Source organism: Mandrillus leucophaeus, unplaced genomic scaffold (assembly GCF_000951045.1).
Source record: "Mandrillus leucophaeus isolate KB7577 unplaced genomic scaffold, Mleu.le_1.0 Scaffold255, whole genome shotgun sequence".
Lineage (NCBI taxonomy): Eukaryota > Metazoa > Chordata > Mammalia > Primates > Cercopithecidae > Mandrillus > Mandrillus leucophaeus.
In genome coordinates, this window is record NW_012102643.1 from 2,307,225 (window position 1) to 2,317,874 (window position 10,650).

A 10,650-nucleotide genomic window follows, 5' to 3' on the forward strand; every position below is an offset into this window, starting at 1 on the left:
TCTCAAAAAAAAAAAAAAAAAAAAAAAGCTAACACAGTGGAAATGACCCTTTTAGTCCCTTCTGTTCTGTACTGTTTGAAAAAATTTCTTAATTATGTTAACCACTCAAAAACAAAAACACTTTTTATTTATTTATTTTGAGACAGAGTCTCACTGTGTCACCTAGGCTGGAGAGTAGTGGCATGATCTCGACTCACTGCAACCTCTGCCTCTTGGGTTCAAGTGACTGAATTGTGCCTGGCCCCAAAACACTTTTAAAATTGTTCACCTTTAAAAACAAAAATAGGTCCAGCATGGTGGCTCACATCTGTAATCCCAGCACTTTGGGAGGCCGAGGCAGGAGGACAGCTTGAGGCTAGGAGTTCAAGACCAGCCTGGGCAACATAGCAAGACCCTGTCTCAACACAAAAAAGAAAAAAATTAAAAAAAAATTAGCCTGCCATGGGGGTGCATGCCTGTAGTCCTAGCTACTTAGGAGGCTGAGGTAGTATGATTACTTGAGGCCAGAATTTCAAGGTTACAGTGAACTATGATCCTCCCACTGTACTCTATCCTGGGCAACAGAGCGAGACCTTGTGTTCTAAAACAAACAAAACAAACCCCAACCCACCAACCTGCTTATCAACCTTCCAATTTCCTTTCCTGCTGCTCCAGCATAAATCCTTCCTTCTAACTAAGCAGGTCTCCTCATGGCTTTTGTATGTGCGTGCAAACATACATCACTGCTTTTTTTTTTTTTTTTTTTTTGAGACAGGATCTTACTCTGTTGTTGCCCAGGCTAGAATGTAGTGTGCAGTGGTGCGATCATAGCTCACTGCAACCTCTGACTCCTGGGATCAAGTAATCCTCCTGCCTCAGACTCCAGAGTAGCTGGTACTACAGGTACGCACTACTATACCTGGCTACTTTTTGTATTTTTTGTAGAGATGGGGTTTTGGCATATTGCCCAGGCTGGTCTAGAACTCCTGGCCTCATTCCATCTGCCTGCCTCAGCCTACCAAAGTGCTGGAATTATAGGTGTGAGCCACCACGAGTGGCCCCTAATTTTAAAATTTTTTTGTGGAGATGGGGATCTCATTTTGTTGCCCAGGCTGGTCTTGAACTCTTGATTTCAAGCAATCTCCTTGTCTCAGCTTCCCAAAGTATTAGGATTACAAGTGTGAGCCACTGTGCCCAGCCCATCACTGTTTTCTAATTGAAGTACATCATGTTTACATCTGCACTGACTCACACCATTTTTCCCTCCAGGATATTAATCTTTTTGTGGCAGGCAGAATGGTCCCTTGAAGATGTCCTTGTCCTAATCCTAGAATCTGTGAATATGTTAGGTTACATGGCAAAGGAGAATTAAGGTTGCAGATAGAATTAAGGTTGCTATCAGCTGACTTCAAAATAGGGAAATTATCTGGGATTATCTGGGTAGGCCCAATATAATCATGAGGATCCTGAAAAGTGGAAAAGGGCCGGGCACAGTGGCTCACGCCTGTAATCCCAGCACTTTGGGAGGCCGAGGCAGGTGGATCACCTGAGGTCAGGAGTTCAAGACCAGCCTGGCCAACATGGTGAAACCCTGTCTCTACTAAAACTACAAAAATTAGCTGGGTGTGGGGTGCGTGCATGTAATCTCGGGAGGCTGAGGCAGGAGAATCACTTGAACCCGGGGAGCAGAGGTTGCGGTGAGCTGAGACTCCAGCCTGGGCAAAAAGAGCAAAACTCTATCTCAAAAAAAAAAAAAAAAATAAGTGGAAAAGGGAGGCAGAAGAGGGAGTCAGAGACGTGATGACAGAAATAAGGTCAGAGTGATATGATGACTCAACCTGCTACTGCTGGCTTTGAAGATGGAGGAAGGGGGCCATGACCCAAGGTGCGCTGGGCAGCCTCTAGGAGGTGGAAAACGAAAGGAAATGGATTCTTTTTTTTTTTTTCTTGCAGCACCTATTTCCCTGAATCACATGGTTAGTACTTGCTAACTCACTCATTCAATAATGATTTAATGCCTGCTATGGGCCACACCTTGTGCTAGACACTGGATATGGTCTTCCTGAAGGGTGTTTAGGGGCAACTGTGATTTTTTTTTTTTTTTTTTTTGTATTCTTCTCATTGCTTAGTAAGGTCTTACCCATAAAGGACAAGGTCCAAACACCTCACAATGGTCACTAAAGACCCTTAGACTGCAAATGACTTAATCTCCCGCCAAACATGGCATCCCTCACTGTTACTCTAACATGCCACCTTCTTTCATGTATCTTTGTCTTTGCTCCTGCAGGTCCTTCTGCACAGCAACTTCTGGTCAAATGCCTCCATGCTACTCAGTAATTAACCACAGATCTACTCTAGCACTCTACATTCATTCACAGCCCAGGGAAACCATCAATTCCAGTGTGAAGACTTTCCCCACCTCCCAGGCATTTGTCATTTCTTTCTCTGCACATTTCTTCTTTCTTTCTTTTTTTTGCACATTCCTTTTAAAGCATTTATCACATGCCAGTTTGCTTGAGTTCAAGTTTATCCTAGTTCTCTGGGGATAGTCTGAACACTTATTCATCTTTATGTCATCTATACCCAGCATAACACTGGACTTCAGAATAATGGAAAGAATATAGCCTGACTCTCTAATTGAGGAGCTTTGGTTGAGTATTTCAATCCAAGTCTCAAACTCGGATATGCTTTAACTCTGAGTTGGCCCGCATGCTCTGAGTTAAAATTTGAACTGATATTTAATTTTTTTTAATGGAAAAATCCACATAAAGTGTGGATTTCTGATAACTCTTGCCCCAAATTCTGGCAACACTAGATCTTTATTTTCATATGGCAGCCATCAGCTGGAGCTGATTAGATGGCATCTGCTCTCCATTTTGCCCATTTCACACTTCTGTTGTCCCTAGCACAAAGACCTGGTGTTGGTTGCTATTTCATCATTCTTTTTCTTAAAGTAAAATTCGAAGTTAAAACTTTATTACACTAGGCTGTTTCACCTAAGCCCTGAAGGCATTTGAGTTTTCAACTCCTGTCTTAACTTATAAGCCTGAATTCTCATCTGTCAAATGGGAAAAAATAACGTTTATCTATAATTCTGGAAAAAAAGCCCTGCAAGGTAAAGCATGCATAGAGAACACTGCCTGGCACATGGAAAGTGTTTGAAAAACGGTTGATATAAGGAGCTCAAAAACCATTTACAAAATGAATGAATAGGCCAGGCGCAGTGGCTCATGCCTGTTAATCCTAACACCTTGATACGCTGAAAGATCGCTTGAGTCCAGGAGTCTGGGAACAGCCTGGCCAACATAACAAGACCTAGTCTCTACAAAAATAAAAAATAATTAGCCAGGCATGGTGGCTACTTGGAGCCACCATGCATGGCTACTTGGGAGGCTGAGGTGGGAGGATCGCTTGAGCCCAGCAGTTGAAGGTTCAGTGAGCTGATTGTGCCACTGCACTCCAGCCTGGGGGACAGAGTGAGACCCTGTTTCAACAAATATATATGAACTAAAAATTGAATGAATGAACGAACATTCAAATGACCACATGACTGTTTTGTAAAGAGGAGACTGATGAAGGAAATTATCACCAAGGTGTTTTTATCCGTTTATGAAAGCCATACTTTGTATTTGGGTTGCGGCAGCTGCTCAAAACAATGGCAGAAACTGCAGTTATAAATTCCAGAAAAGCCTATGGATGGAGTGAAAGTGAAGTGGGTGGTCAAAAACCGACGGCCGTGGAGGCTTAGCTCTCTTCACAAGGTACACAACAGGTGCTCAATGAGTGCCTGTTGAATGAATGGCCACGCAGCCCAAAGCGTGCCTACGCATCCCCTCCTCCTCCAGGCAGCCCTCCGGAGTTCCAGCCTCCTCCCCACCCTCCTGCCCCGCCCCGCCCCGCCCGCCCTTACAGGATGTCCTCGCGGATGGAGGTGCCATGGTTGAGGTTGTGGAAGCGGACGGAGACGCAGTCCCTGAGAATGAAGGAGCACCTGTTCTCCCTTTTGTAGGCGCTGAAGCACTCCTTGAAGTCCTCATAGGTCTTGAAGCAGCTGCCCAGCTCCATGGCCGCCCCCACAACCCACACCAGGGGCTGGTCCCAGCCCAGGCCCAAGATCACACCAGGGGTCAAAGGTCACACTATGAGGGTTTATGGGCTGGCGTGGGCCCAGAATGCCTTAAGGGTCCGCCCAACTGGGTGGCCTATTCTGGAAGTCAGGAGGAGCCCTAGGCCTGACCGGGTTACAAGAGGAAGGGGGTGTATTTGCTATCTGACAGGGGAAATGACACTCAGTCCATATTATCCAGTCCCGAGGTTCCGCCCCCTCAGCGACATATCCAGTCACACACAGGATTCGCAGATTGGCATTCATTGTCTCCAATTGCTAGAGAAAAAGGGCTACAGCCACCAGCGGACTGACAGGAGTCTTGACCAATCATAACCTAGGTTCCGCCTTCCCGGGGTCTGCAGGAGACTTCCGGTTACTAGGGCAATCTACCGGAAGCGTCAGGTTCAGTGTATGTTTCCGCGTCTTCCGCGGAGCGGGTGTTCAGGGCCGGCAGCCTTGAGCTAGATGTCGTCCCCGCAGGCCCCAGAAGATGGGCAGGGCTGTGGCGACCGCGGCGATCCCCCTAGGGACCTCCGTAGCGTCTTGGTCACGACCGTGCTCAACCTCGAGCCGCTGGACGAGGATCTCTTCAGGTAGCCGGCAGCTCCTGCCCAGCATCCCCTTCTTTAGGGCAGAAACTCTTGATCTTGACTGCCGCCCCCCGGGGCCCCTGGCTCCGGAACTAGGATGGCTCTGCGTAGGATGCACCCTCTGCCACAATTAGGAGAGAACGCACCCCCGACAGAGCTGTCCTCGCTGCTCTGGCTTCCTCCCTTCCTCTCCTTGCCGCGAGGTCTGCGCAGCCCCATCTCTAGGTAGTCCTGGAGATCTGAGCAAATATAGTGGTGACCTGAGAGACCCTGCTCGGCAGCCTGCCCTAAGCCTTCACAGGGGAGCTAGCACAGAGAGGGCAGTGATTTGCCCAAGGGCACACAGCTGATGGATCAACGTTAAAACAGACCCCGCAGCTCCTTTCGTCTTCAGTATCCTTTTCTTCTCACAATATCCCGCCCCCAGTACCATTTGGTGGGTCTGGTATCTCATTACTTATCCTAAGGCCTAAGCATGTTTGTTTCCTTCCCAGCATTGCTGAATTTCTTGACTGCAGCGAGGGTTTCTTTCTTTGAGACAGGAGTCTTGCTCTGTTGCCCAGGCTGGAGTGCAGTGGTGTGATTTCGGCTCAGTGCAGCCTCTGCCTCCCGGGTTCAAGCATTTCTCCTGCCTCAGCCTCCTGATTAGCTGGGATTACAGGCGCGCCACGGCCCAGCTAATTTTTTAATTTATTTTAGTAGAGAGGGGGTTTCACCATGTTGGCCAGGCTGGTCTCGAACTTCTGGCCTTGTGATCGGCCCATCTCTGCCAAAGTGCTGGGATTACAGGCGTGAGCCACCGCCTCCAGCCCCTGCAGCAAGGCTTCTCCTGGCTTTACTGGAAGTTATCCTACTTTGAGCTCCCTTTCTTCCACTTAAGGAATTATAAATAACTTCTTGGAGGGCTATTTGATTTTTGTTTTTGAAGACAAGATCTGGCCCTGTTGTCCAGGCTGGAGTGCAGTGGCACGAACATGGCTCACTGCAGCCTCGACCTCCCGGGCCCAAGTGACCCTTCTGCCTCAGCCTCCCATTTAGCTGGGACCACAAGCACTCACCACCACATCCAACTAACCTTTTTATTTTTAGTACACATGAGGCCCCACTTTGGAGCCCCTGCTGGTTTTGAACTCATGGGCTCAGGCGATCCTCCCACCTCGGCTTCCCAGAGTGCTGGGATTGATTACAGGCGAGAGCCACCTGCCAGGTCATGGAGGGCTATTCGTAACTCATTGTTACAGAAAATGCCAAACAGCTGGGACGTGGGAGGCTAGAGACTTAATTATTCAGCTTCCAGTGGGCCTACATTCTGGGCAAGCATTTTCATCTCTGGGGCCAAGCTGCAGTTTTCTCATCTGTACACTGAAGGAGTTAGACTTGATGTCTGAGGGCTCTTGTTGTTTATTCATTTATATATTTATTTAATTTTATTTTTTGAGATGGAGTCTTGCTCTGTCGCCCAGGCTGGAGTGCAGTGGTGCGATCTTGGCTCACCTCAACCTCTGCTTCCTGGGTTCAAGTGATTCTCCTGCCTCAGCCTCCTGAGTAGCTGGGATTACAGGTGCATGCCACCACGTCCAGCTAATTTTTGTATTTTTAGTAGAGACGGAGTTCCACCATGTTGGCCAGGCTGCTCTTGAACTCCTAATCTCAAAGGATCCACCTGCCTCAGCCTCGCAAAGTGCTGGGATTACAGGCGTAAGCCACTGCGCCTGGCCCAGAAGATTTTTATGCATAAGGATATTTGCCTGGGGAAAGGACCTATGGCTTTTACCATATTCTCAAAAGGATCTTAAACCCCAATAAGGTGAAGAGATCATGCACTAGAGTCTCAGCGAGGGTAGTAGAATTTGGCCCAGTTCCCAAGTCTTTCCCTCTTTCCCCCGTCTCCTTACAGAGGAAGGCATTACTGGGTACCGGCCAAGAGGCTGTTTGGCGGTCAGATCGTGGGCCAGGCACTGGTGGCTGCAGCCAAGTCTGTGAGTGAAGACGTCCACGTGCACTCCCTGCACTGCTACTTTGTTCGGGCAGGTAAACCCCCCACTTCCTGCCCCAACCCAGCCCTGGTAGCCCAGCAGCCATTCTGGCCTTGAGGGCTGAGGTCAAAAGGGAAGAGAGGGAGACTGGAAGACAAGGGGGAGGGATGGCGGACACAGCCACCCTAAGTGTCTAGGCTGGAACAAGGTCTGGGGCTAACAATGAGCCTTGGACCTCACACTTGCTGGGACTCACTGGGTACCTGATGTCTGGCTGATAATGACACAAGACTTTGTTGCTTAACTGCTCCTTGTGGGCCTTTTGTTCTTCCATTCTTAACATAGCTCCTGGTGCCAAGCGCTGTGCTAGGTTCTCAGCGTGCTGTAACCTCTGCTAGAGGTGCGGAGGTAGGGCAGCTTGGGTTGGAGAAGAGAGCACCAGCCTGAGAATCAAGGGATCTAAGGCTTCTTTTGTCAGCTGAGCATCGGGTCAATAAAAACAAACCAAAGATGTAGGGCCTAGCTTCAGCTTTGTCCATAATTTACCATGCGGCCTTGTGAGGTTAGCTCCCCGCCCTATAGCTTGGTTTACTTCAGCTGTAAAATGGAGAAGGGTAGGACCAGGGGTATTTTAGTGGAACGATCTCTACAGCTTCTTATAGCTCTGGGGTCAAATAAAGTCACTTAAAAGCTATGTGTGGTGGCTCATGCCTATAATCCCCGCACTTTGGGTGGCCATTGTGAAGGATTGTTGGAACCCAGGGGTTTAAGACCAGCCGGGGCAACAAATCGAGACCTTGTCTCTACAGAAAAATAAATAAAAGGAAAATAAAAGCAAAACCTATGCTAAAAAACAAAAACAAAAAAACCTGTTTTCTCTCCTTCCCTCTTACCCCTAGAGCAGATGCCCCCACGTGTTCTGTGTAGATCCTCAGCTGAGAAGTTTGTGGACCTTTACAGTATGTGATTTGTATCAACAAAACAGTGGGGTTCCCCCTTCATTTTATAAATATGAAAATTATCCCTGTAATGGTAAATACACTTTTTCATACTGTCCCGTGTCCCTTACTCCTTATCCCTGAGGCATATTGATTGGCCTCCCTCTTCTCAGCCCCCAGTCACTGCTATAAAGTATTTGAATACTAACCTTGGGCTCAGCCAGGTTCTTATCTTTATGCTAGTTGGGAGTAAATATGTGCTTTGTTTCTTTAATTTGGTTGTAAGTACCAGCCTTTTGATATTGTAATCCTTCCAGCCTAGTGAAATACCTGGCTGTTTTGTTTTGTGGAGGTGGGGGCATTACTTGAACTCTGACTCTTCATCCTGTGATGGAAGAATGCTGTGAGTCTTTGCCAGTAAAGTATCTAGTGCAGGGCTTAGCATAATCTAGTTTTCCATAAATATTAGTTTTTGATGATTAACTTGTGGGAATAATTAAAATTTGTATAATACAGAGCATAATTGTGTGCATTATCTTGTTTAGTCTTCATAAGTAAACATGGGTGGCAGGCATTCCTGCCATCATTCTTACCTAAAGAAACTGGGACCCGAAGAGGTTTGGAACCAGCTCCCACAGTGCCCAAGGAGGCAGAGCCAGGATGTGAACCTGGTTTATGTGTCTTCAAGTGCCAAACTCTTTCCTGCTTCTTTGCTTCTCTCTTCAACTCTTGGGCGATAATTCTAAACAATGGGGGAGCTGCCAGGGTACCCATCCCAGGTTCTGGGAAAAAGATCCTCTTTCTTGGAAATTCTTCATCTAGGAGCAGCGTGAAATGAGCCGTGTCCAGGCTACCATTTCAAAATTAATAATAATTTGGCTGGGCGTGGTGGCTCATGCCTGTAATCCTAGCACTTTGGTAGGCCGAGGCGGGTGGATCACCTGAGCTCAGGAGTTCGAGACCACCCTGGGCAAAACGGTGAAACCCAGTCTCTACTAAAATACAAAAATTTAGCCAGACATAGCGGCATGCGCCTGTAGTCCCAGCTACTCTGGAGGCTAAAGTAGAATTGCTTGAACTCAGGAGGCGGAGGTTGCAGTAAGCTGAGATCACGCTACTGCACTCCAGCCTGGGCGACAGAGTGAGACTTGTCTCCATCAAAATAATAATAATTATTATTATTTGTGCCCCTGCCTGTGTCTTGAAAGACTGCAAGATAGCTAAAATAATTGGTAGCTATTCTGGGAATATTAAAAGTCAAAGGACATCAGGCCAGTAGTAACAAGGGATTTGGGAGAAACGATCATGTCAAAATTTGGCTAAGCCATACTGTTGCAGTTTCATACGTTTAGTTCCGAGCTTCCTGGCTGCAAGGCAAAAAGGGGAGCGCTTTTATCTGTTTGTGATGCGACTCTGCCAGCTATATTGGACATTAAAACCAATGCTGTTTTTTGGCTGGGCATGGTGGCTTATACCTGTAATCTCAGGACTTTCGGAGGCCAAGTCGGGCAGATCACCTGAGGTCAAGAGTTCGAGACCAGCCTGGCCAATGTGGTGAAACCCCATCTCTACTAAAAAAACAAAAACAAAAACAAAAATTAGCCGGGCGTGGTGGCGCACACCTGTAATCCCAGCTACTTGGGAGGCTGAGTCAGGAGAATCGCTTGAACCTGGGAGGTAGAGGTTGCAGTGAGCTGAGATCGTGCCACTGTACTCCAGCCTGGGTGACAGAGCAAGACTCCATTAAAAAAAAAAAAAATTAGCCAAGCATGGTGGCCCGAGCCTGTGATCTCGGCTACTCGGAAGGCTGAGGCAAGGAGAATCGCTTGAACCTGGGGGGTGGAGGTTGCAGTGAGCCAAGACTGCGCCACTGCACTCCCACCTGGGCGACAGATTGAGACTCCATCTCAAAAAAAGAAAAAAAGATGTTTCAATTACATTTTTAAATAAAAGATGTTATGGGGGAGGGGGAGGGTTGGTCCTTGGCCATTTATCATATCAGTTATTTTTCTAAAAACGTTAATTTTTAACGTTAATTAGTTGGGTTTTTGTTTTGTTTTTAGTTTTTCTCTACAGAGGTAAATTTAGAGCTTAAAGAATTCTGAACAAGATCAGCAAACATTCTAGAAGGGCCAGATAGTAAACATTTTAGGTTTTGCCAGTGAAAGCAACTATAGACAATATGTAAACAAATGAGCATGACTTTATTACAAAAAAATTGTATTTTAAGGCAACAGTTTCCTCATCTGTACAATGGGGGTAAGAGTGGCTCTACATGGTTATTGTGAGACCAACATGAGGAAACATACTCTCCTGTCCAGTGCTGTCTGGCACCCTGCATCACTCCATAATCTTTAACTCCCTTCGGTATGCCTCAGGGCCTACCTGCTGTGTTCCAATAACAGTTTTCAAGAATAGTGCTGGAACTCATTCACACTGAAAGGTAGACCAGAGAACTGAAGGTTCTGTGATCCTCCTCAGGAATCTGTACTTTAGCTTACCTGCAGACCAAGGATTGGATTCGAGGTTTTTTTGTTTTTTCTCCCCAAGTTTGGTGATAGGGAGGGGAGACTGCCTTCCCAGTGTCTGGAAGCAGACTGCACAATTAGCTCTCTCTGGTGTCTGGACTCTTGGTAAGCCCTCCTCAAACGCCTTTAACCTTGAGGAGCTCCTACTCTGATAGAAGCGCTGCTGGTGGGAGTGCCTGATAACAGACACCTGAGCAGGCCAGTTGGCTTCAGACAGTGATGTTTATTGCTGTTGATTGAGCCCTGGGGCCCGGTTGATTCCCTATTTGCATCAGAGTGAAGGAAGCAACACTTCTCTAGACCTGCTTCTTTCATCTGATGGTTGAAAGTCATCCCCAAGATGTCTCACGGCCCAGATGTCAGGGTTCCCCAAGGCCGGCCTGACTCAGACAAAGTGAGAACTTCAGGGAAACCAGGGAAGTTCTCTTCCTCTCCAAATCTTCCCTCACCTGCTTGTTGTTGGCTGCCTTATCCCTGGCCAGTGCCTTCTACTCTGGTGGTGGTGCTCTTGTTGTTGTTGTTTTTTTTTTT

General features: G+C 47.2%; 3 protein-coding genes across 3 annotated transcripts in view; 2 read left to right on the forward strand and 1 right to left on the reverse strand.

Moving 5' to 3' along the window:
• The window catches only part of NEURL2 (neuralized E3 ubiquitin protein ligase 2), a 34,409-nt gene extending 33,998 nt beyond the window's left edge, over positions 1-411 (forward strand). Inside the window, exon 3 of the mRNA XM_011983784.1 lies at positions 341-411. The gene's annotated coding sequence lies outside the window, so the exon portion shown is untranslated. The remainder of the gene's footprint in view (positions 1-340) is intronic.
• ZSWIM3 (zinc finger, SWIM-type containing 3) overlaps positions 1-4,287 on the reverse strand; it is a 21,436-nt gene extending 17,149 nt beyond the window's left edge. The window contains exon 1 of the mRNA XM_011983778.1: positions 3,890-4,287. Within this exon, the coding sequence (XP_011839168.1) occupies positions 3,890-4,044 (155 nt within the window). The 5' untranslated portion in view covers positions 4,045-4,287. The remainder of the gene's footprint in view (positions 1-3,889) is intronic.
• A 171-nt stretch (positions 4,288-4,458) lies between these two features.
• The window catches only part of ACOT8 (acyl-CoA thioesterase 8), a 24,514-nt gene continuing 18,322 nt past the window's right edge, over positions 4,459-10,650 (forward strand). The window contains exons 1-2 of the mRNA XM_011983794.1: positions 4,459-4,680; positions 6,575-6,708. Of these exons, the coding sequence (XP_011839184.1) occupies positions 4,553-4,680; positions 6,575-6,708 (262 nt within the window). The 5' untranslated portion in view covers positions 4,459-4,552. The remainder of the gene's footprint in view (positions 4,681-6,574; positions 6,709-10,650) is intronic.